The sequence below is a fragment of the Plectropomus leopardus genome, chromosome 13 (genome assembly GCF_026936395.1).
Source record: "Plectropomus leopardus strain MGB_pleo_1.0 chromosome 13, ASM2693639v1, whole genome shotgun sequence".
NCBI lineage: Eukaryota > Metazoa > Chordata > Actinopteri > Perciformes > Serranidae > Plectropomus > Plectropomus leopardus.
In genome coordinates this window covers 29,116,003-29,142,035 of record NC_142188.1, presented here as the reverse complement: position 1 = coordinate 29,142,035, position 26,033 = coordinate 29,116,003, and the positions used below count along the sequence as shown (strand labels likewise).

The 26,033-nt window shown below is 39.6% G+C and overlaps 2 protein-coding genes across 4 annotated transcripts in view; one reads left to right on the top strand and one right to left on the bottom strand.

Moving 5' to 3' along the window:
* thada (THADA armadillo repeat containing) overlaps positions 1-6,932 on the bottom strand; it is a 111,569-nt gene extending 104,637 nt beyond the window's left edge. The window contains exons 1-13 of one of the 3 annotated variants that reach the window (XM_088086194.1): positions 6,847-6,932; positions 5,967-6,048; positions 5,691-5,800; positions 5,319-5,449; positions 4,791-4,939; positions 4,667-4,699; positions 4,517-4,565; positions 3,556-3,749; positions 2,723-2,817; positions 1,742-1,965; positions 799-1,511; positions 412-566; positions 142-297 (exon numbers count right to left, since the gene is read on the bottom strand). In XM_088086194.1, the coding sequence (XP_087942320.1) occupies positions 142-297; positions 412-566; positions 799-1,511; positions 1,742-1,965; positions 2,723-2,817; positions 3,556-3,749; positions 4,517-4,565; positions 4,667-4,699; positions 4,791-4,939; positions 5,319-5,449; positions 5,691-5,800; positions 5,967-6,039 (2,082 nt within the window). In that variant the 5' untranslated portion in view covers positions 6,040-6,048; positions 6,847-6,932. Of the gene's footprint in view, positions 1-141; positions 298-411; positions 567-798; positions 1,512-1,741; positions 1,966-2,722; positions 2,818-3,555; positions 3,750-4,516; positions 4,566-4,666; positions 4,700-4,790; positions 4,940-5,318; positions 5,450-5,690; positions 5,801-5,966; positions 6,049-6,584; positions 6,723-6,846 lie in introns of those variants that run through there. The other 2 variants (XM_088086192.1, XM_088086193.1) reach the window with 2 other exon arrangements.
* Positions 6,933-7,148: 216 nt separating this feature from the next.
* Positions 7,149-26,033, top strand: part of plekhh2 (pleckstrin homology domain containing, family H (with MyTH4 domain) member 2) — a 38,594-nt gene continuing 19,709 nt past the window's right edge. The window contains exons 1-7 of the mRNA XM_042502678.2: positions 7,149-7,312; positions 10,676-10,811; positions 22,639-22,701; positions 22,779-22,928; positions 24,417-24,500; positions 24,651-24,732; positions 24,877-25,065. Coding sequence (XP_042358612.2) covers positions 10,689-10,811; positions 22,639-22,701; positions 22,779-22,928; positions 24,417-24,500; positions 24,651-24,732; positions 24,877-25,065 — 691 coding nt within the window. The 5' untranslated portion in view covers positions 7,149-7,312; positions 10,676-10,688. The remainder of the gene's footprint in view (positions 7,313-10,675; positions 10,812-22,638; positions 22,702-22,778; positions 22,929-24,416; positions 24,501-24,650; positions 24,733-24,876; positions 25,066-26,033) is intronic.

Genomic DNA, 26,033 nt, shown 5'->3' with positions numbered 1-26,033 from the left:
CAATTTGATCATTAAATCATGTCATCAATGTCTACTGCGTCATGTGAAAGGGTCGTTAGCACTGCGGATCCCTTTGAAAATCAAAATTCAAGTTTTTTCCAAAACATTTTCACACACAAAAAAGCAAAGTAAACATCTGACCTTCTTCAGCAGGCTCACTGTCTGCTGTCTGACACCCGGTGACTGACTGTTGAGATTAGGCGGCAGGAAGTGGCGGATCAGGTCCATTTCCTGTGAGGTCAGAACTTCGGTGCTGCGGTGGCTCTCACACACTAAGCCCAAAGCATCCATCCTCACCTGGGCAGTAGGATTTGATAACATATGAATACAGTGGAAATCCAAGAAATGTGCCAAGAAAAATTTGTTAAAAAAAAAAAAAAAAGCTGCATATACGCACAAACAGACACTCACTTGATCATGTTTGTGTACCAGTGCTTGTTGGAGAAGAGAGAGGGGGACCAGTCCTCCCCACAGACCCTCCTTTGAGGATGGAACAACACCCTGGGCCCTGGCTGCCCGCAGGCACGTCATGAGAGCTCCCAGTGCACCCCTGCTGCCTGAAGGACCTAATGAGAGAAAAACAGCATTTATAGAACAGATCTATATTCTGTCATAATTGTGTTTAAGAATGCTCCCACTGTAACTGTAGAGAGGAAATTTTTAACTTTACGTCTTACCACAACAGAATCATTTTTGAAGACATATCATGAGCGTAACCACAAGGAAGGAGAGAAAAGAGTTGTAGATAAATGGGAAATGAATATATTTATGTGCACACCTGTGTATTTGTGTATTTACCTGTGCTGCATGGCGGTGCGTCCTGCAGGGCCTGCACCATGTGCGCCAGACTAGAGGGGCTGCAGCGGAGCAGCTTGGGCAGGAAATAGTCCAGGATGTACGTGGTCTGGTCTAGTCTGGCTCGGCAAAGCACCTGCAGCAACGGGGTCACCCACGTCTGGTGCCAATGCTGCATCCAGTCCTCTGTGGCTGCACCAGCCTCACTGGCCAGCTGTGCCTTGTGGCTGACAAACAGCCTCTCCAGGAGGTCACTAGCATAAGGAGCCAGGGTCTGATCACCCATCAGGCCCAGGAGAGAAGAGGGCAGCTGAGGCTGGATGTCAAGCAGGTACCCTGCCCCGTAGAGCTCCACGAGGCAGCCCAAAGAGCCGTACTTCCCCCTCATGTGCCACTCCAGTCCCAGCAGGCTTTGGGTGAGCTCTGTTATGTACGGGTCTTTGGTTGGGTCAGAGATGGACGGGTTGGTGTGCTGATGGAGGAGGAGGAGGTTGCGGAACAGGGAGCGGGTTTGGTGACGGACTCCGTCTAGTGGGTGCTCCCAGTGAGAGTAGATGTGCTCCAGCAGGTGTCGCTGTAACTCTGAGCCTCCGCTGAGAGACTGCTGAAGACGGGGAGGGCAGGGCTGCTTCTCGCCCTGCAGGCAGTCCAGAGCTGCACTGCTCCACAGGGTCAGCACCCGAGCCACCACCATGGCCGTACTGGACTCCTTTATACTGATGCAGAGAAAAAACAGAAAGGCTCTTCACAATGTAGAAAAACTCTAAGTAAACACAGTAACACACAATATTGTTGGTTTTAGTCATGTTAAGCTCTGGGCAGCAACTGTAAAATTTGTTTTTAAGGTTTTTTGAGATGACTCTCAATTGTGAACCTTCTTCTATGATTTAAGAATCACAGCGTAAAATACGTCAGTACTGAACAGGGATCAGTTTAGCGGACCTACCTGACATCTAGATCCAGCAGTGTGTTTGGGACCAACAGCAGCAGCTGTTCCCACTGCGGTCCTGGGAGAGCACCCTTCCAGCTCAACATGGCCAGAGCCCCATGACACAGGTAGAGAGAGACACCCGGTGGGCGAGCGCCGGTGCACAAATCCTCACACTGCTTCTTTAGCCACCGCGGGGCTGAGTCCAAACCCTGCACTAAGCTGCGCAGCAAACTACACACCTGATACACAAACACACCAAGAAAAGAACGACCAAGAAGAATGACTACAGGTATCTGCAAGAAAGATTTCAGCAGATCTTTTTTTCCTGTAATTACTTAAACATTTTTATTTTATTGTATGCTTACATTACATGAATGTTTAAACCATTTAAGGCCACAAATGAAGATCAAACTATAAATCTCAATGCTTTGCAAGGAACTGGAAACAGGAGGTTTTTCTTGCCACATTTTTTACTGTGTATTATGTTGCTCAAACTATAAATGTTAATAACGTATTCATCTGTAGCTACTTAACACTGCTTAGAGTTTGGTGAGGAGCTGTTGGTCGGTTAAAAAGTCAAGTTTTAAGACATCACATGGTGAAACTATGGTGGGCATTTTGCATGACTTTTTGGCTTTTCATTTGACTAAACGATTAATTGCTTTATTAAGACAATAACTGACAAATAAATATTCAAGTTGCGGCCCTAGATTCCTCTATTCAGTGACAACAGAAGCTATATTGAACTTGTACATTCATTTTGAGTATCTGCTCTTTCAGTTTTAATATATTTCCTAGTAGAATATCATTATAATACTGTTTTATGTTGATAGGTTCTACACTGTGTTGTCGTTGTTGTTGTTGTTGCATGTTTAAGAAAGACATTTGTTTCCACAGTCATCACTTTTCAAGTCCGGTCTCATTCAGTTGTAAAGTAAATGTTGTCAAAATATATGTGTAATGTGCACAATCCAGTATTCTTAATCCTCAACTCACCACAGAAGCAACTTCATCTCCACAACCCATGACAGACCTGATCAATAACACCACCGCCATGCCGGCTGTACTCTGCACTGACTGGATAAACTCCTCTAGAAACAGGGAAAAGGGACAGAAAAGGAATGTAATGAGAGCAAAGTATGACCATCAAGGTATTTGTGGTTTCTCACGAGCATGAATGGCCCTCATTCAAAGTTTTGGAGCAATTGGGAGTTTGGAAAGATCATGACACTATGCATGACATCCAGCTTCTACAACTGAGACTTTGCTGAGCGAAGCACTGTACTACATCTGCTCTCGTCAGGCTCCTTGAAACAGATTTTATTGCTTGTGAGCATCATAAGAATGATTTAAAGCATGTTTAAAGACCTCATTTCCTTTCAAAATACTGATTTAGTTGAACTGTAGTATAAAAGGGGACCATGGTTTTATCAACAGCAAAACTAAAAGAAGTCATCCATTCAAAAACTCTCACATAACTCGTGCAGTATAATCCAAGTCTCATTTCTTCAGTCGTACGCTCAGTATTTTCCAAAAAGACAGTGCTTTCCGGACAGCACTTTCCGACAGGGAACAGAACTAAAGGTGAAATATATTTACGCTCTCTTCAAAGCCAGACTCCACTGACCAGAAACAGTACTTTTTTTTCTTCATGAATTGAAGTGAACACAGAGTGAGTAATTGATATACCAGTGGTCATTTGGGGCCGTGAAGTATTCCTTTACGAAAAGTCTGCCTCATATTAAACACTGGGAGACATCAGAAAGAACAAGGTTTTCATGTCTCTGTGTTTGCTGGGTGTTTCTGCATTTCTGAGTCCTGTTTCTTACCATCAGTGAGGATGCGTGTGTAGCAGCCCAGGAGGCTGCTCAGTGTGTCCTCCAGCTTGCAATGATTCTGTTCAGCCTGCAGGGCAGCACTGATGGTCTCTTGGGATCTCTGAATCACCAGCATGGAGGTCTTTACTGCAGCCAGACAGGACTGCATCAGCTGGGCCTGGGCAATGTGACGTCCTGCTAGACCACTTTGACAACAGCAGGGGGCAACAGAGACACATGAATCAACAATAAGCATTATATTGCCGCAAAGCATAAATAGAGGTACAAAAAAGAATTGAAGCAGGAGCTATGGAGAAATATGGAATAGGGAGTATGCATTTATCAGAGTTCCTGCAGCTTAAGGCAAATAGATTTTAAACTTTTAAAGACTTTTTTATGCCACTCAGAATTAAGTTTAAGACCAATTTTCTACTAACCAAAATTGAAGGACAATTTCAGTTTGCCAAAGTATTAATTGTGACATAAAATATGACTTTTTTTGTCCAGTGAAAACTTTAGATTATGTATGTCAAATGTTGGAAAAAAAACAACCCCTTTTAGAGTGAAGCACATGGAAGATAATGACCATTTAACATTATCATAAAAATATGTATTTGGTTTACCAAAAGAATTTGGAAATATCAGGTGTTTATGACTGGCTTTCTTGGACATTCTGTGTTTTTCACTCTGCATGTGAGATTCCACTGCTTGGATTCCCATCATTACGAGTTTAAGAGGAATTTATTAAACCATTTAACGAAAAAATAGATGTTACCAAATAGTTTGAGATTTTATTTTGAAACATCAGATAAAAAAGGCTATTCATAAAATCCTATTTCCCGTGTCTGGGTCTTTTAAGACTTTTCAAAGATTAATTTAAGTCAATTTAAGAACAATTAAGGCCTTATTTTTTGATTAATGGATCCCATTTCTTTTAAGACTTTTTAAGGTTCCGTGGGAACCCTGTTTATACCTGTTCTGGTGAAGGTATTCACTCAATCCCTTGTGAAGGAACTGCAACACTACAGAGAGGAGGGGACAGTCAATTAGATGCTTTAAAAAAAGAAAGAAAAAGTTAAAAAAAACTTTAAATTTTTCAACAAAAAGTAAGCTGAATACTAACCTTCAGGCAGCAGTCTGTTAATGCATCTCTCACCTGGAGATAAGGAGAAGTAGTTATTCTACAACAGGGACTGTGATTTATCTGATATCTGTAGTGAAGCCTGCAGTAGCAGTAACCCACTCACCGAGAGTGAAGCCATCCAGACAGGCAGTGATGGTGTCTACGATGTGTGGATACTGGTCTGAAGGTGGGTTGGACAGACAGTTGGACAAGCAGGTGGACAAACTGTGTACAGTGCGCTCTTGTAGCCAGGGTGGTACTGAACCTAAGGCACTGAGGGAACAACACAGAAACATGTCATTTATCAGGGGGGGCCATATTTGCAAAAAAATCCTACAAGACTTAAAGTAACTCCTAACTGATGGACAAGGAGCTTTTAAGTCTTAACTTTCAGACTCCTAAGTTTCTGATCTGTGAATAATTCACAGGAGTTGACAGTTTGTACCACATTGTGCTACTTGGATAGTGACATGAAATTAACATTACTGCTAGGACATGTTTGCCATTCAAAACAAAATAAAATCTGCTAAACAAACAAACAAAATCTGTTTGCTTCACTAGCAAGTGGCCACTGAAAAGACAATTAGTCTCTATCTTATTTCTTGAAGAGATGTGTTTTGCAAACTGAAAACACTCAAATGTAGCTATGTACCTGGCAATAGCTCGTCGTAGGGGGTTCTTGGCCTGCAGGGAGGTGTAGACCAGAGACAGGGTGTGAAGACAGGCCTCCAGAAGAGCTCCATCAGGTTCCTCTTCACGCAGAGCCTCCAGCTGAGACCCTGCCTGGTGCAGTATGGACACACAATCATCATATAGTCCTGTCTATGACACAACTCCATCCTTATAAGTTTGTTAAATCATGTAATGAAAATCAGAGTAGACACTATAATCTTGTTGTTATATATATTTTTTTTTTTGATGAAGCTGTTTGTATATAAAAATAATGTAATCCCTGCCTGTTAAAGATGACGAGGAAATACCTTCTTACATTATTGCAATAACTTACAATGCTCCTAAAACCAACCTTTTTAACCAGCTGGATCTGCTGCACCGGCTCCGTCAGCTCCAAGCAGGACTGCAGGGTCTGGGCAACCTGCCTGACTCCATCCTCTCCTCCATCCACAGAGAGGGACGCTGGAAAAAAAAAATCACACTTATAATACAATGACAAAATGTAGCTGAGAAGTGTGAAGTCTGTGCTCCATGTTAATATGTAATGGAAACAGTAATAGAGTTAATTGCACTTTTTTGCTTTTAATAACCATAGTTAAATTGATTAAAAGTAGATTGGTCACATTACCTATCAGCTTGTGTAGTTTGTCCTCCTCTAAAACTACAGCTTCTACTTTGGCTGTCTTCTTCTTCACCACCATGGCTCTGCCCTGTGTGAGGAGCACACACAGTTATGTCACTTCCATCACTGTTTCCACATTATAAAAATCTGAACTGTGACCTAGTTGTAGAGATAAAAATAGGTTCAAATTCACTTTCAGACTCTTACAGCTGTCACAATCGAGCAAAACACTGAGTCTTCACTTGGTACCTTTGAATGAACGAACCACCTTGTATTTGCAACAAGTTTTTTTTCTCTTATATATGTCTCACTCATACTCTGTCTTCACTATTCGACTACGTGTCTGTCTCTCTGTAAGCCTCTATCACACACAAATACACACATGCCATCTTTATGTCAATAAAGATTTTTTACTTTTTACGGGTAGCGCATACAGTATATCACTGTACTTTTGCTCCAAGTCCTGCTGCTAGGACTTCTGGTAGCTAACTATTGCTAGCTGTCTGGCTCTGACTCTACGTCCAAAATTTAAAAGGCGGGAAACGAACATTAAACACAGAAACAATAATATAACAAGCCGAACAGCCAACTAAATGTATAAAGTTAAATTTGGGTATTATTCACCTCAGTTCAGCATGAGGTTTACCTGGAGCTCCTCTGTTTCAGCTGGGTGCTGAACCTCGCGTGAAGTTAAAGAACAAAGAGCCTTAAACTTCCGGTGTGTGATTTTCAGAATGAAAGTAAGTTAAAAACCCATGACCAATAACAAAACAAAAGGCCACAGATACCCACTTTTTTGTTAATTTTCATATTATTTTTTCACTATGCATATCGTAATTAATACTTATGTGCAAAATTTTTGTTTAAATAAACGTTAAAGGCTTACTTGAACTTTAAATTTGAAGTCACAGTTGATGAGCTGTCTTCATTGTCCTTGTGAGCTTGCGGAAGCTTGACACACCTGTGGGCCATGCTGCACGTGTTAGACGTCACTTCCGACAAATTGTTACAACCCGCCTTAAGAAGCTGGCCTGTCCATAAAACAGCGCTCCGGCTGATCATTGGTGAATCATGCACGTCAATCAATCACAGACTGCGTGGTCCTGCAGCGCAGAGAAACGCCCACCGAGTGTGTGATTGGGCGTATTACACGAAGCCACGCCCCTTCAATCCAACCCGTCTCCAACTTTTGCCCGAGAGCCGAAATGAAATCCTTTGGGCAAGAGAGAAATTCAGCGTTTTACTCATGAATTAGGATTTTCTCTGCAGGAATAACAAGAAGTTCGAAGACACTGGAGTCGAAATGACGTGAAGTCCTTTGTATAGTTTCCATTTATCAGATATCATCAAGGGTAAGTCGAGAAACTGGAGAAAATTGCAGTATTTAATTAATTAGGAAACGACGGAGAGTTGTCTGAATGGCACTATTTTAGCTAGGTTCAAACGGTGTTTCTTATTCACTTGTAGAGCAAATTAACACTGAACTTTACTAAATATTAGTTTCTAAGTTTGCCGCCAACAGAATGTAAATACAATAGTCAGTACTGTTTTGCAACTACCTATAAATAGACGTACCTATTCAAATATAGGCTGTTGTGTGAACCAAAGAGTGTTTAGCTAACGGGTGTCAATTTATTTAAGCTATGGCCCTAAAAATGAGACACCAAAAAATGTTTTTTTTTTTTAAAATTAAATGGCTAAATAAGTCTTTTGACATCACAGAAAACAAAAATACTTGAGCTATAATGTGTTATTGTCTCTGTAAATTCAATTTAAAGTACCATAAACAATTTAAAGTTACACATTTTACCTCAAGAGTGGCTCACTGTTGATTATTGTAGTCTTTGTGTAAAAAAACAAACCCCTCTTCATTTTAAAAAGATTAACAGTAGTGGTGGGAGAGAAATAGGTACAGCATAGTATCACAACATTTATGTATGCCGATATCGTATGTATACATTATGCCTAGTACCAATTTTTTATTCTCTAAATTATTATAAGTGTAAATACAAATTAAAGTTTTTGTAGCCTTCTAGAATAATAAAATGATGTGCTTTTTCAGTCTACTAAATACATTTTGCTGTTATAAAAAAGACTGAAGTGCACTAAACAGAAAGAAAACTTACTGAATAGTACTGATAGCTTTAGATCATTTTATTGATAGATAAAACAGATGCTAAAATGTAACAAAGTTTTCAAGGTAATGAGTCGCAATATATCACAATATATGTCACTGCAATACTCAGCGTGTCGCAAAACATTTCAAACTGCAATAATGTTGTATCGTAACTGAAGTGTCGTGATAATATCGTGTTGTGGCGTCTTTGGTGATTCCCACCCCTAATAAACAGTGAGTGAAAAGGATTTAACGGCTCACTACATCACCAGACCAAAACACAGGGAGGCACTCAGACAGCCAATTCCCTTCCACTGTCTTTTTACACTGACTTTACTCACAACAGGAAGTGAGACATAGAGAAAGAGACAAAAAGAGACTTGGCGTCAGGGATCAGAGGTTAAATTGCCTTTGGTTTTCCACCAACCACATCCCTTCATCATCACTGTGGAATGATGCTTGGAGAAAAATTGTATCTGTCCTCCATTATAGAAAATTGAGTAATATACCCACAGGGTCTTATCATTGCATTCAACAAAACATGTACTTAGAAGGAAACTGGAGTGAATCAGCTTCATAAAACTGAAAAGGTACTATTGTGGAAAAACTGTAAGAAATAAAAAACACTCGCTATTACTGTCACAACAGCACTGTCAATTTTATAATGAGAATGTTACTGTGATTTTTATTAGTTTGGGGTTAGTTTGGTTTGGTTTATTTAGCTAAAATCTTAACAATAAACTGGATTATGAAGGATACAAGAGAGGGTGGTCTTACAGAGAATCCTCAATAAAATTTTATTATAATAAGCTTATCTGTGCAAACCCTGCTCTTACAGTATGATTCACAGCAATGGAATGAGAGTAGCATTTAAAAATGATACTAGGCATTTTAAAGTGTAGTTTGGCAACACATCTTTATATATTTCTGAGTTAAAATACATTGTTTTTTTTTAATGATATGATGCAAGAAGTGTTACATGGTCTAGTAATTTCTTAGCTCTTATGCAATTATGCTGTTATCCACATGCAATATGTCATATCAAATTCCTTGCCCATAGTCGTTTATGTTGTTTTGCATTGTGGGATGAGACCTCTTTTTTCCCCCTTGCCTTCGTCAGTGTTTACCACAGCAAACAGGCAACAGAAATAAGCCTGTGGAAACCAGTTTATGGCTTTCCTCCACACATGTTTGCAGTCCCTTTGTGAGGAGGCCAGGCTGGTAATGAGAGGTTATTACTTGGAGGAGAAACCCAGACTTTTTATCTTTCTCCTCCTCCATCGGAGATCCTCATCTGTCTCTCTCATCTCTTCGCTTTCTCGCTGTATATTGGCCGTTTTACTACGATAATGTTGGAAAACATGATGCAAGTCCATCAGTCCCAGGGAGGGTGTCGAGGTGTTTTGGAACAACAGAGGTGTTTTTCTGTTTGGCTGGGCTATAGTGATACGCCCACTGCCCAAATCGGTCCAGCTGGGCTCGACCGTGGAATTTTTCAGGTGTTGGCTGGTGGCAAAACATCTGCACAACAACAAACCCTCTGTCTATTTTTTGTCTGTGTGTCGAGATATGTCCAAGTGCATTTGGGTCAGAGAGATGTAGTGTATTGATTTGTAAATACATGACACGATCATTGGACTTCTGTCAAAAATCAGATATGGTCTAGTTTTTTTCTCTTTTTCATGATAGATGTGATGAAGTGTGATTGATTTCATGTTTTTTAAAAAAGCGAGTAAAAAGTTAAAAAAAAAAAAAACAAAAAAAAAAAACAAGTGGGTAAGCATCAATTCTTATGAGTTCTGTTTGGAGATGTTTCCAGCTGACACAAATAAAGTTCTGGGGAAAAAAAACATTACCTGTAACTTTTGGTATGAAAATTAAAGGAACAGTTCACCTTTAAAATAAAAAAATACACATATTTCCTCTTGTCATTAGTGCTATTTATCAATCTAGATTGTTTTACTGTGAGCTGCAGAGTGTTGGAGATCAGTCAGTCATCAGATTATCCACAGACCTTGCTGTGAGAAGTTTCATGTTGGAACTATTTTCTCTCTACTGAACTACAACAGCATCACTGCGCAGAAGCAGTATCTTAAGTAACCAGGTCATTATCTGGAAAGAGACATTGCTGTTTTCAAAGTTTCAGAGTTTTCAAATGTTATGCCAACCAGTTCCATCATAGTGGAGAGAAGGCAGACATCACTAGGGCAGTTATCTCCATCACTCGACAACTCACACCAGCTTAATGTAGACTGATAAAAAGCTCTACAGGTAAGAGGAAAAATATGCATTCTTGATTTTTGAGTGAACTGTCTCTTTGAAGCAGAAGATGTTAAATAGCTATACAAACTCATTTTAAATGTCCTTTAGGAACCAAACTGCAGTCTGCACGTTTGCAATCACTGACTGCCGATGTGCCCTGGAGCACGACGCTGAATCCCGAACAGCTTCACAGACAGTTGGCTCTAGCTGATCTTTCACCTAACTGTGAACAAGGGTTGAAAATGTTTTTTTTCCCACAGGAAACGTATATCGGATGACTGTGTTATTGTATGTATATACTCTGGGTCTCTCACCGCTGTGTGTTTGTGTTTTCCAGAGGGTCGGGCAGTATGGCGGAGGGGGAGGAGGCCATGAGCCAGGAGGACTGGAAGGAGAAGTGTATGGTCCTGGAGGCGCTGCTCATGAAGTTCAGAGTGCAGATAATCAAGATTCGGGAACTCACTGCTGACAAGGTTAGTTAAGTTAGTTAGTTAGTTAATTCATTTATTGTCCACAGTGTGGAGATTTGTCTTTGGTCTCATAAAAAACAACAAGCAGAACAACACAACAACAGCAACAACAACAACAAACAGCAACACTTACACACAGACATCTTCAGGGCAAAAAGCAGGACAGCAATGGCAGTTACATTACAATACATCAACGGGACATGGTGTTCAGTGCCCCAATTGCATTAGGAATAAAGGAATTTTTAAAAATATTACCATTTGCCCTTGGCACTTTGTAACGTCTACCAGAGGGAAGAAGTTCAAACTCCCTGTTGAGTGGATGAGAGGGATCGTTTGCTATTTTTACAGCTTTTTTACTAAGCACTTCCTCGTACATGCAACTTAAATGTTTCTGTCTTATCCCTATGATTTTTGAGGCAAGGTTTACTATCCTCTGCAGCTTGCTTCTTCCTTTTATGTTTAGGTTACCATACCACATTGCCATATTAAAAGTTAGAATTCCCTCTATCAGGTTCTTATAGACTGTTTCCATAATGTGCTTGCTCACTCTAAAGGAGTTGAGCTTGCGCAGTAGATGGAGACGTAACTTATTCTTTAAATCTGTCGTAGCCAAATGGTGAAAGCATCCAGTGTGGGACCAGTTGGAGTCTTGTTTTAGTGGGGGATAGTGTACAGTAAAGAAACAGCTGAGAGGTTTGCACAACACTTGCTGTATAAGTAGTGCTATAAAGGATGCTTTCCTGCAAGAGGGAGATCTGAGGAGGAGATGTGAGGATGGAGGCAGTTTATTCACCAAATGGGACGCCTTCGCTCTCTCCAGCATCATTTTGAAGAAATGGAAATCACTCATGATGCACAGCCTCTCAGCTGTTTCTACAATGTGAGGAAATCATTTTAAAAGTAAAGTAACAAAACTGGTGACACCTGACGACTTCTGCTCCATTACTGATGATAGATCTAATGCTTGTCAGAGCTTTATGGGATGTGACAGAAACAGATATTTAAACTGTGTATACAAAAAGAACAGAACAGATGTTAGGGAGAAAAACAACAAAAACACTCCAAATAAACTCTTGATTGGAGCTTGGATGAGCTACATATTTTTTCCTGAACGATCAAGTGGAAAACTAAGGCTGAAAAATGAGGCCATGCAGAAGTGCCAAAAACTGCAGTCCCTCTAATGATCACTTGACTCCAAAAGCAAGTCAGTCCCCATGGACCCCCATGATAAAGTGCCCAACTTTACAGCAGAAAAAATCCATTTTGGTCTCTCTCGATAATTTCAACATTCATAAGAAAGGTATGGGGGGAGAATTTTTTTATAACACACCCGTTTACATTTTATTTAGGCTTAATGCTACACATATTTAAAGGTGGGGCCACTTGAGTGACAGGCTGTCTGTCAGGCATCGCTACAGTCTGTGAGTCAGATCCACCTCTCGCTTTTCCACAGCTTCAAACTTTCATCCAAATATGGTCACCTCTGGCTTAAAATTAATGAAGATGGCAACGGCCGAAATGCTAAATTCAAGGCTAAAAACAGCAGTACATAAGCCGATGGTGACAGTAGCTACTTCCATTACTTTATACATTTTGGCCAAGATGCACCTGAAACAGAATGTAGGAGAAGAAAATGACTATAAAGGTATTGGCTGATAAAGAAAAATAGACAAAGTCGTAAAAGAGTTTTTATTGATGATAATACAGATTAAACACTAATCTGATCATAATCTTATTTGACCAAAACTGGAGTAACACTGGAGCTACTGGTGGTGCTGTGCTTGCTTAACCCACAGTATTAAAGCACAGTCATGCTGCAATATTAGTTTCACACGACAGGAGACCCTTTAACTGTCCCATCAGATCAGATAACAGATCACTGAAATGATTCCTGTTGTAGCAACGCTGTCTTTTGGTAAGAACTTAAGGATAAAAAACACCTGCAGTTCACTCCCCACTCAGTGTCTCCTTGTTGAGATGCATTTAAGGATTTGTACTTCCTCCATGATGGCAGACCTTTGAGTTGATTTTCAAGGATAGAAGGAACTGTAATGAGCTGAATGTAAAGCAAATGTAACTGTCACCAGCCACCACACTTAGCAGACTTCTTAAACTAGTGTGCTGCTTTTTTTTCCCATCAGCTGCTTAATCACAGGAAATTCCACACAGCTGGCATCCCAGGTATAACATAGTCCTGTATGAGATGGAATGAATGAAAACCAGAAGAGCTTCAGTGTTTAAGCCTTTGAACCATTGTTACTGTATATGGAAACGGATCATGCTCTAGGTTAGCTTCTCAGGAATCTACAGAGGAACAGGGTCGTTACAATAATGTCACCTTCAGAAACTCCAACTTAGGCCGCATTGGCGGAGATATCTAGATATCTAGATTTGGACACTGCACCACAGACGTCAAAATTAAAGAATCGCCAACGTGCAGTCCTCATAAGTACAGGAGGACATGCAGTCTCAAACAGAGGGCCCGTGGTGTGTCTGGTGGGTACAGAGCAGGCCGTCCCTCCCAGCTGGCCGGCACTGGGCCGGCCCAAACTGTTCAGTGGCCTAGATTTGAAGCTGCTCTCCAGGGAGGCTGATTAGAGCTCTAATGTAAACAGCAGTCTGACCACAGGGCTCCGCAACGCACTGCATGATGGGATTGACCCAGCTCCAGTCAATTACAGAGTCAGAGTAAGCTCAGCTGGACAGCAAAACAAACTCCTGGAGAGACTTGGAATAAAGCTTGGCTTTGGTGGGTTTTTGCAGCCCACATAGCACATGTGAAAGTCTCTGCTGTGTATTTTTGGTCTTATCCATCCTATCTGACAGGTTTGAAGTGAACTATTTTAAAAGCATTTTTCCACTGATCATAAAAAGCACAATTAAAAACAAAAAGACACTCAAAGTGATTTTCAGAAGCTTCTGCACAACTTTTTATCACCTTAACCAATTTATTTTTTCTTTTTGAGTGCTGTTGATTGCTAGTTTAGTATTTGAGAGCTTATTAACACGTCTTTTCTGTATGATACTTAAAATTTAAAGTGGTCTAATGTAAGTCTGACTTTTAAAAAACTTTAGAAGTGGGAATCTCCAGAGGCCTCGCGATATGAAATTATCAAGATTCTTTAGTCACAATACAATATTACTGCGATTCTAGTATTACGATAACATATTTTATGATTTATTTTTAAAAAATCAAACGCAAGTTATGGAAAACTTTGTCAGCATCTGTTTTAACTGAAAAGATTAAGTCTGTCCATCTCATGTGAATCATTATTGTGGCAAAAATGCATCTAGAGGACTGTTAAAGCAATACATTTTAATGGGGATCTAAGCACATTTTTAAAATTCACTCTATATTTGATGACATCACAAGTTTGAGACTCCTCAGGTTTCTGGCTTTGAGACAGAGTAACTCGTGTTCACAAATGTTGATTAAACTTTCCTTGGCCATGGAAATAAAATATTGAAATTCTTACTTTAGTTGGGGTTCCCCTTTAAATAAAGCTTTTATATAATAAAATAAAGTTACTTTGCGTCCATGTAGCGATACAATTTTGCAATAAAAAACATTGCGATACTATGCTGTATCAGTTGTCCCCCCCACACTCTGAGGTCATAGCCTTGCAGCCCTCAGCCTGTATTAAGCTGTTTTTCTCATCACACTGTAATGTGAGGTCTCGGAGTTTGATGTCAATCCGATGCAGAACAGCAGTAATCCTTTCATTTTACCTCATTTAGCTCCAATGAGCCAGAGTTCAACCAGAGTTTAACAGTTTTACTTTCAAGGACCACAGATCACAGCTGTTATTATATCCTGATTTCAATATTTTTTTTTTTATCCAATCCCATTCCATAATAATAAAAATGATACACAAATATTGCAGTAAACCTGTAAGAGGTTTAGTATGGTAGTATGAAAAAGCATCTCTAACCCTTTAAAACCTAAACAACTTGGCGTGATTTCCTTCAAAAACGTGGGAAGAAGGCAATGAGCAATGAATGAAAAAGTGACCCAAAAATTAGCAAGAAATTACTAAAAAGTACAAGAAAATTACCTGAAAATTAATAATAAAAATAAATTTAAAAAAAGAGTACAAATTAATTGAAAAACAAACAAGGAAATGACCAGGAAAAGTGTTGAATCACAAAAATGTATAATCATTTTGTAACTTAATTTAAAATATGTAATTATGATAATTCTAAATGTAGTTGTTCCCTAGTTTGTTTCTCTTTTTCCCTAGCCAATCTTGCCCAGCTTTTTAAAAATCATTTTCTGTATCTACTAATTTATTGCAATTTGTGGAACATTTCTTACCAAATTGCTCATTGCCATTTTTTCATGTTTTTGAAAGAAATCGCACCAGTTTACTCAGGGCTCAAAAGTTTATATACTTATAAAAGGCATCTGAAAGCAGCACAAAAAAGTGATGTTGCTCCAGGTTTCAAAGGGATAAATTCTCCATGATCCCACACAAGTTGCATCAAATCAGACATGAATGAAATTGTGTGGCCAATATCAGGCTTATAATAAAAGGCATTTTGCCAAGTCATGCAGATATCAAAACTAGCTTAAAATCTGCCATTTAGCGCAGTATGCATACTGCGCTTATACTGGTCAGAATTCACATGCAGTTATTTTACTCGTGACGATTTGTTGTAGAATGACCCGTCACTTTGTGCTCCCTGACCTGCTGATGCTATGAGCTCATCATGTTAACATCCAGACCCCTGCTGATGTTTTTTCTCTCCGCTGTGGCTCCCACCGCCTCAGCCACAGCTTGTTGTTTTAAAGCTGTGCGGGGGCGCATGTACGTCACTACAAAATCCCCCTAATATCTCACTGTGGAGGTGGACTACTATCAGGGCAAAGAAGTCATTTTGAGTGGTGATTCACTCTGTTGTTGAGGCCTCTGGTGCTGCAGGTCAGTGTCCGTTCATTGATGCAACTGCAGCATTCTGGGGGATTCTGTACTATCTCACAGGGAAATAAGATTTGATAAATGTTTGTAGTGATAGTGTATTTTTTCTAACATCATTAAGATTCCTTTTAAATTCAAAACCTCAATGTGTTTGCTTTAAAATCTCTCTAGTACCTCAACATTTTGAATTCTCTAATTAAGTCAAGCAAAAATAATAAACATGAATCTGGGTAGACAAATTGAAATCCCAGAGAGCCTGCGTGAGTGAACAGAGGAGGGGTAGAAAAAGAATAAAGAGAGAAAAAAATGAGGCATTGTATAAAGATTGAGCTGCCCAGAGGAGGATATACTAACTTTAGTATGCATGTGTGAGTGCAAGTTGAAGTAGTCAGTTATTCTCTGTCTGCACGCGTATGTGTGAAGGTCAAGTCAAATTCAAGTCTCAACTGTTTTTAAAATAAATTTTGCACAAAGGTGAAAACTGTGTGGGTGCAGCTATTTGGGAGGGGCGTAAGTTTTGGCGTGCAGGGCCTCCAGCTGTAACTGTGGGCTACACATCTCATGATGGAGACAAAGAGGCCATGTGTGTCACATTTTCTGTGAGCCGGCCCACCTCGACCTAACTCGCTCGCTGATCATTGTTATTCTCTCTCTCTCTCTGCCTCTCTGAGAAAAACTGTGGAATTCATCCCTGTGAAGAATGTATCAGCATATTGAGTGAGATGAAATTATATACCCCAACATTTTTGTAACTCAAGATGGTTTATCACCATATATTGGCACACTGAGCCCAAGCTCATTGGACCCTGCTGAATACTTTTTAGTGGAAGAAGACAACTTTTCAATTAGCTAATGTGCAAATGTACTTATGTCCATGTGTGCACCCATGGGGTTATATGACTTAAGTGGTTAGGTGTGGTGAGGCACATTGTTGGCATATTGCTATTTAAAGGCAGCAAAAAGCGATTGTGCCACATACCAACATAACCCGGGTCTAAAACAAAGCAATATAAAGGGCACATTGTTACTTACATAGGCAAGCTCACAACACGCCTACACTTTGGTTGATACGCAAACAAGGACGGATGGGTTGCAGGTGGGTAAAATGAAACATCATTAATGATGAAAATATTAATGATATTCTGTAAAATGTGAACATAGCAGAGAGCAGAGCAGAGCTGTTGTCCAACTCCATATTAAAAGAGATGCTGCTCGAATTTACACTTAAGGAGCAGCATAACTTCGTTGAGTATTTCAGAAACTTAAAGTTCAGTTCTGTTAGCTCTGTCAAGTTTATAACTCCATTTTTTATTTTTGCTTCTCAAATGTTCCACGATATTTGCTGCAGTGACATTACTGCTGTTACTGCATAACTCAGCAGAAAACTGCTCACTTCCTCTCGCTTCGTAAACCATTCTGTATTTGCCAAATCTGTCATGTAAAATGAACCAGGTGCAGCTTGCTATTAAAGGGAGATGACTCTTTGATTGATTGAATTCATTTTACACCCAAAATATACCTATGATTAATTAAGGGAATAAACACAACCCCTTTGCCTGTAACGCCTTACTTTGTGTCCAGATTATGAGCCCTTTAGCCAGCAAGGTAGAGTCGGACATGCCCTAAGTGCACGTGCCCCATGTATTTTAGACCATGTGCTATACATTGTTTATTTAGCATGGGACTGACTCTAATTATGGTTCACTGATGTGTTTTTAATAGTGCTAGGACACAGTGGAGCTGCATGACACAGAACAATATAAAACTTTGGAAAAACACACAAAACTTAATATAAGTTGCATCACTTAAGTGTTGTTGATTCAATGACAATAAAAAAAAAATAGAATATCACCAGACTTATCCTTTAAGAGAGAAACTACAACCACATAGAATACACACACACATGCACACATATCCATACTGTACATACAGTGGAGTCACACCAAAACCACAGTGGGTGGAGTGGCATAATATGGTCTGGTCTTCCATTCTGATTATTCCACATTTGGAGAGAAGCAAAACATCCTCCAATGTGGCAGACAGAGTTAACTAGCCATGTGTAATATATATATATATATGTGTGTGTGTGTGTGTGTGTGTGTGTGTGTGTGTGTGTGTGTGTGTGTATGTATACAGCTCTAGCCATCTCAAAATCCCTGAAAAATAGTCTATGGCTTGAGTTATTCAGACTTTTTTTCTTGCCCTTTACACAGACATTGCTTTCCTTCATCCTTGTCTGCCTCCATTTGCTTGTGTTTATATTTTTTTGTTTGTTCAATTACGTATGTGCTTGTATGCTTGTCCTTTTTGTCAAAGGACACTTGTTTGTGAGGTGAGTTGTCCCTCTATTTGTCCACGGCTTTCATTTAATTAGATCTACTGACAAGTGACACATTTAAACACAGCTTACGGGTGTTTGTGAGGATACTTGTCCGAGAATAACTCCCAATTGTAACTATATTTGGTGGAGCTTTTTGGTATTAAACCTGCAGGTCAGCACTGTGAGGCGCAGCGTCTACAGAAAGAGGCTTTGTGAGCTGGCTGCCTGGCTGCGGATGGAGCGATGAGGGGGGGATGGAGTTCAGGAGGAGGTTGGCCACAGAGCGCCAGTTGTGGAATTCCAGGAATGGAAGTTGAGCTGGAGTTTGGATGTGAAGAGGGAATTGACTGCTGAGGTGATAGAGCGTTGTTTTGGAGGCTGAGGGGAGGGCGTCACGTGTGTGTGTGTGTGTGTGTGTGCGTGCGTGTGTGTGTGTGTGTGTGTGTGTGTGTGTGTGTGTGTGTGTGTGTGTGTGTGTGTGTGTGTGTGTGTGTGTGTGTGTTTGTCAGGCGCAGGAACACTCACATTGTGTGTGAGTACGTTTCAGAGAGTCGTACGGGCAGTAACTCTTCACCATAATGTAAACCTCACTGGTCATCCAACAGGATATGACACACACACACCCACACCCAGGCTTCATTCATCCTATATATACCAAGGAGTATGAGGAAAACACACTTGCACGCATTGTCTCATCCGCAGGAGAACACTACCATCATCACACATGTGTTTAGGGGTTTTAATATGTTACGTCTGGTGTGTGTGTGTGTGTGTGTGTGTGTGTGTCTGTGTCTGAGATTGTGTGTCGTCTCCAGCTCTAGCCAAGAGTATAGATGCCCTGTAATTAAGATGCTGTTCTCTGCCAGATGCTAAATTTGTTATTGAGAGAGGCACATGTGGTTTGTCGTTTGCGGTGCAGCAGAGGATCTATATAGAGTGTGCTTGTGTGACATATATTAACCTTTTTCATGTCTGCTTTTGATCACAACACAGAAGAAGGATCAGTGAAAAGGGATCTGCGAGTGTTTCTGTAGTTCTGTACGGTCAAAATAACTACAGAAATAGATCAAGAGAATTCACGCAGAGGAGGCGTGTTTCTATGTTCTTTATATTTGTGGCATCAGAGCAGTTTTATCAGCACAAAAGGACACAGTTGGGTCACAATATCTCTAAAACCAGATGTGAAAGTACCACAGGTTCCACTGACATAAATACACTCACAGAAGATGTATAATTTCCAGGCCATGTGTGGACGTACGGCAGCGCAATCTTATAAAATCTTGTCTGTGGAATTTTATTCCTCCAAATTGCACTGAAATGACAACAGTGGCTGCATACAGGCCTCGCTTCCACTTTGGTCCAGAAACCGTTGAGCAGTGGAAACACTGAGTGGCTCTGACAGGGTGTGGCTGCTCTCTGGACCGAGCTGCGTCCACTTCTTTTGGTCTCTGAGAGTTAACAGAAGCAGGGGAAAGCTGGAGCACGGCCATGCCAGTCTCCGCCAGCTGCGTCCACGCTGTTGCTGCTCTTCACAGTGCGTAGTTCACACACAGTTTGGTTATGGCACAGAACAGCTGCTGCTTTAAGAAATTTGAGCGCTAATTTGTTGATTTCTACAGTGCGTTTAACAGAACCACTGTGCACACCAAGTAGCTGGCAACATCAGAGCACATATGACATTTGTGTGTTGGCTGCCATTTTCCACTTCTAAAATATAGTTCTACGTCACAGTACTAGTAAAACTGTGTTATTTCTAGGAATTTGGGCCGAGGAATAAAAAAAATGAAAATAGCTGTATGGGACTAAAAGATTTTTTTCCTTTTTTATTGATTCAGAGTATCTACAGGTCTTGAAAAGTTTAAAGTAAAAAACATTATAAATCACCTTGGAATTAATTAGAAAACATACTTTACCATAGTCTTAACAGGGGTCTTTGTGAAAGTCACAAAAATGACTTGTCCATACACAGTTCTAAACCGGAGGTGGCTGAGTGCTAACTTTATAAACAGGACTAAACAAGAGGTGAAAGGGGAATACAGATTGTTATCGAGCCAAACCACGCCGAACCTGGCTTTACAGCCTTGTAGTGATGGCAACGTGATGGTAGTATAGTTCATTTATGGCCTAACATTAGCTTTTTACTTCTGGCTACTCCATTTAAGCTTGAACATCATGAAAGTGGTGTTCATTTGTGAAGATTATCCTACTAAACAAAATGTGTAAGTATCATTACCATTTGTTCATGAGCTTATTTTTGCAAAGATCAATGGAAAAATGCCGTAGGCTATTCAACAAAGGAGCCAGGGTGAAATTAGCTTCAAGGATGGCCTCCAGAAAAATGTCCTCCCTGGGGGCACTCTATCAGCCTCCTTCCTACTATTTAATTCGGTCTGTCACCAGGTGCAATCTTCTTGGGGGAAAAAAAATCTCAATTCATGGGCAATTAAGAAGTTTGTTAACCACTGATCAACAGGAATAGGAAAGCACTTTTTTTTCCTGGGAAGGTATCCCCAGTTACTAATGAGTATCAATCTAAGTTCTTTGCAGTTGCTAATAAAACTGCATCATATGCAAAAGCACATCACGTTGCCACTATTTTGACAGATAATGCAATATGAGTTGCAATATTAGGAAGTTTTTGCACCTCATTTTCATTGAAAAATATAAAAATAATGATGCTGTGATTTTTGCTGGATTCTGTACCAACCCAGCATTGTCCCTTATGTTTGAGCACCACAGTTCTTCATTTATAATGGTATTTTATGGCATATTTTACCATTATTAAAAAAATACAGCTTCTGTGCTTTGGACATTGCACTTGGCCATACTGCAATTCCAATAGTATTTTGATTCATTGTGCAGTTACTATCCCCAGTATAGTGGAAATGGTGGATAGTGGAATAAGTGAAATAACCGTGGAAAACAAAATGCAGTGTGGCAATGTTGACATCAACTGGAACCACTTTGGATCTCTTCTTGAAAAAAAGGCCTGTGATTGTATATTTTCTTGTCTGGATTAACCTGTGAGTCCGTCACTGAAAAAAAGGTGAAGCTTAGTTTGCTGTATATTTATTCTTCAATAAATGACTTCCTTCATTATCTTCTGTCCTATTCTTAGCTTTGGTGTGTCAGCCTAATTTCCCCACAGGGATTGTTAAAAGTGCCCTCTAATCTAGTGTAATTTGTACGTGTGTATGTGCACATGTAGCAAAACATTCTAACCACGGCGGTTGTAGAGTTGCTACGCAGAGAATTTCCATCGACATTCCCGCATACTTTCCTTCATCAAGCCACTGAGGTTTGAGAGAAGACATTGGTTTCTCTGCTGCTTCCGCCACTTTGAGCCGAGGAATTTCAGAGGAATGTTGCTCATAAAGTCATCTCTCTCCTCGATTCCTCTAGGGTATTTCATCCCTGTGCGTGTGCGCGTCTGGCTGTGTATCCCGGCTGTGTGACCTTTGGTGCTGCTGCAGTTTTTAACACACTCCCACCAGGTTCCACATGCTCTGCTCTGATCTCAGTACACAAAGAGCTGCTTGTACCTTTATAGATGTGACACCTCATCATTGTTATGTAACTGGTTAAAGGTGCTATGTGCAGCACTTCTGCAGAAATAAAACTGCCTCATCAATTCTGAAACATAAGTTTGGGTGTTGTAAACAAATGGAGTCATTGCCAAAAAGAATGGGCAGCTCCAATTTGGCAATGGAGTCTGGATTTTATAGTCAGCGCTATAGCTATTGCATTTTATAGTTTTAGGGCTTCTAGCACAAACAGAGCCAACAGTTTCTATAATTTTTTACAAAGATAGCCAGCGAAATGACTCTATTGAAATCTCGCTACAGCTTAGAGTGAGACAAGAGAGGAAAAGGAGGTCTCACATTTGAAAAACAGCACTGCAAACAAGCAAGTAAGCAGTTGTTTTCTGTTAACCCTTTGAAACCTAGTAAATCGGCTTGATTTCTTTCAAAAACAAGTGAAGAAGGCAATGAAGAGAGAAAACAAATGGCGGAAAAACTAACTGACATTTAAATTTGTACAATGCAAACATTGCTTGAGCATGAGCAGAAATGCACACTATGGAAAAAATGAACCACACTATTATGAGGTTGCAGAAAATACAATATATTGCGCTATAAATAAAGCAGTATCATAGGGATTTTATCTGAGGAAATAAAATGTTGATAAATGCCTAACAAGTACATGCACATGCAAGATGCATCTGTGAACTTTGAGTATCCAAATTCAGATTCTAAACATTCTTTTGAGTCATAAATGCCCCCAAAAAACAGCTGCAAAGCATCTGCTCTTTTCCAGCATGGCAGCGTTATCTCTGGTAGCTTTCAGCTCTAGCATGCAGCATTTTCTTTGTCTTTATTTGGTGCTGTTGTGTTTGGCTCTGGACCGAAGCAGAGTAGATGTTTCACCTCTGAGGTGAAGCTGCGGGGGGAAATAAGGACTTATTTCAGATCAGATGATGTAGGTGAAGGGAGTGAATTACTATGCAGTTTGTGTATTTGCTTGCACAAGATATTAGGCAAATAAAAATAAGGTGAGATAAAATGAAAACATTGTGCTCTTCCTTTCCTAGATTCAACAGTTGGAGACGCAGGTGATCGATGCAGAAAAACGCGCTTTTACTGCTCACCAGCAGGTAAGGATCCAATCAAGTGTTAACCTGCACTGCTTTTGTTGTTTATATGTATATACAGTATATATGTGTGATTTCAGGTGCAGTGGATGGAGGAGAAGCTGAAAGCTCCAGACAGTCAGTCCGGAGACTCAGAGGTGCGTTTGTTTCAGAGGTGCCAGGAGCTGCAGGCCCTAGTGCAGGAGAAGGAGGATGTTATCGCCCAGCTGGAGCAGCAGCTGGAGGAGCAGGTAGATCACACACACACACACACACACACACACACACACACACACGCACACACAGAATTTCATCAAAGCAACAGATGTTGGGCCAGTGGAGGTTTTTTTCCCTATCTTTTTTTTTTTCAAGGTGCAAAAGAATGTAGAGGAAGATATGGTATGCAGTTAGTCCTCACTGTCACTATATCCCCACAGATTTAAAGGAAAAATTCACCCCAAAAGTGATCATTTGTGCATCATTTACTCACTCAGTGTTACATTGAATTTGTGAAGAAAACTCCATGGAGAGTGAAGAATTCAAAAAACGACATATTTTTCTGATGAATTAAAGTTATAGAGGTCCGCTTTAAAACAGAAAAAATACATTTAAAAAATCAGTTTATTGAGTCTCACACACTTTGTGCTTTATAATCCAAATCTCATTTATTCAGTCGTATGCTCAGCACTTTCCATAATCATGTATTTTCACTAAAACTTCACTTTTCAAAACACTTCCACATAAACATTGTTATGAATGGAAGAGTTTTGTCAGGGCTACTCAATGAAATGCACAAACAGAGTTTAAATACCCAGGCTGGCCAGTGCACGCTACTTGTGTGCAGAAGTGTTTTAAATAGAAAATAGTGAAAATGTATGTGTTTTGGAAGCACTGAGCATACAACTGGTCGAATGAGATTTGGATTATGCTGCACATTTTGTGTGTGAGTTTGTAAACAACAGTTTTGATAAAGTTATGTTGTTGTTAACACAGCCCCGATTTTCTCCAATTCATTAGGAATTTTCTCTGTTTTTGGATGCATTGTTCATTGTGGAGGAGTTTTCGTCACAAATGTAATATAACACAAAAAAAATTTCACATACAAACTATCAATTTATGAGTAATGTATTCCTTGAAGGAGAGCCAAAGTCAGTTGTAAAAGTACCAAACTCTTGGCCCACTACTGAAAGATTCCTTGTAATCCTTGAATAAGTAAAACCTTGATGCAAGAAGAGCAAACTACTTTCCTTTGTTTTATATTTACAAATATTTGTGATCAAAATTTTAAGTTTAACACATTAATATTAGTAATTTTGTTCTTAGCTTTTATCGAAAAGTTCTCCCCCGTTCTCTGCAGTTAAATAATTGTTTTATCTTTGCACCTCTTGTCTGCACTTTTGCTATTTGTAATGATTTCTTTTAACGTAAATCATTTAGTAATTCATTTTAACCTTTATATCTTATCTCTTTACTCTTTTATTTACTCTTCTTTTTTGTCATTTATTTTGTTTTGTTGCTCTGCAAAGCACTTTGAATTACCCTGCTGTATGAAATGTGTTTTACAAATATAGATGTCCTGCCTTGCAGTGATATTCCACGTCCCTTAGTAAAATACAATGAGTTGCTTTCATTTCCTTTTCGCACAATCTCTCTATATGTTACATGTGGCATGGAATATTCTACAGCTGCTGCCTGTGTTTAACCAGAGCCAGCTGATGTTTGTGCATCTCTTTCACCAGAAACAGAGCCGACTCCAAGACGCCAAAACAGTGGAGGAGAAAGCAGCTAAGATCAAGGAATGGGTGATGCTGAAGCTGTCAGAGGTAAATAAATTATAGCTTTAGACATAAATGATTCATACGGATGGAAAAATGTCAGCTGGATGGTGAGTGGGGGTCACCAGTATTTTATTCCTTTGGATAAGTTCCCTGGTCAAATAGAAGGTTTTATGTCGAAACATATTTCTCCTTCAGTTTGAGGTGGAGAACGCAGCATTAAGAGAAACCAACAAGCAACAGGAGGCTCAGATTGTGGAGCTGCAGAAACAAGTGCAGGGTGAGTTCATGTCCTGAGTTATCCTCTAGCTTGAGAATACTGTGCCTCAATGAAAGAAAGTGCTAGTATCTAGTACATGCATGTGTTAGAACACACACAAATGCATAGTAATAATGTTTAAACATGTTTGTGTGTTGCATGCAGCCTTTGAGCAGAAGTGTGGTGGTGGTGGGCGAGGAGTCCTGTGTAGACCAGGAGAGGCCCAGCGTCTCAGCAGCCTGACGTTTGGCTGTTTCCAGGTGAGGGGGAAGAGCCCTCAGGTCCTTACTGGACCAGCACCCTGCCAGAGGACCCTCAGCACCCAGGGAGAGACTGAGGAAAGAGACAAAACTGGTTAGTGCACATAGATTCACAGCTGTATATATGGAAACTGTTTCTGGGAGGTTTGGTGTCTGTAAAAACTGAAATCAGTGTGTCCACAAAATGTAGTGTAGATAGGCATAGATATATAAAGCTGTCATTTAGTCCCTTATGAAAACAAAAGTCTTAATTTAATTTATTTCTTAAAATGTAAATGTATTCTGTTGCATGTATATTTTTTTCTTTCTTAGAAAAGCATTAAACATGTTTACAGTGGTTGCTCATTTCCGCTAGTGTGGTTAAATAAAAGATCCTGTACTTCATGATAGGGCAAAACAAGTAATATCTTTCTATCTCAAAACGAGAAACAATACGAAGCCATTGTTTTGAGACGGTAACCCATTATTTCGAGATGCTAAATCATTATTTGAAGATGCTAACCTATCATTTTGATATGCTTACTTAATATTTTGAGATGCTAACTCGTTATTTTCAGATGCTAACTCATTATGCTAACTTATTATTTTGAAATGCCAACTCATTATTTTGAAATGTTAAGTTATTATTTTGAGACACTAACTCAATATTTTTAGATGCCAAGTAATTATTTTAAGATGCTAACTTACTGTGAGATGCTAACTTATTATTTTTGAAATGTTAAATTATTATTTTGAGATGCTAACTCATTATTTCAAGATGCTCACTCATTATTTTGAGATACTCATTATTTAGCGATGCTTAGTCATTATCTTGAGATATTTATTCATTATTTTAAGATGGTAAGTCATTGCTTTCAGAACATTTCTCATTATTTTGAGTTAATAGCTCATTATTTGGATAAAGTTTTCATTATAATGAGTTTTTTTCTTTAATCACATGGAGGGAAATGGGCTTGCACTTTTTATCATAAAATGATAAAATTATTATTGAATAGGTTGGGAGATTGGGAGAATGGGAGATTATTAATATGTATTATAAGATTAGTGATACAATACCTATTT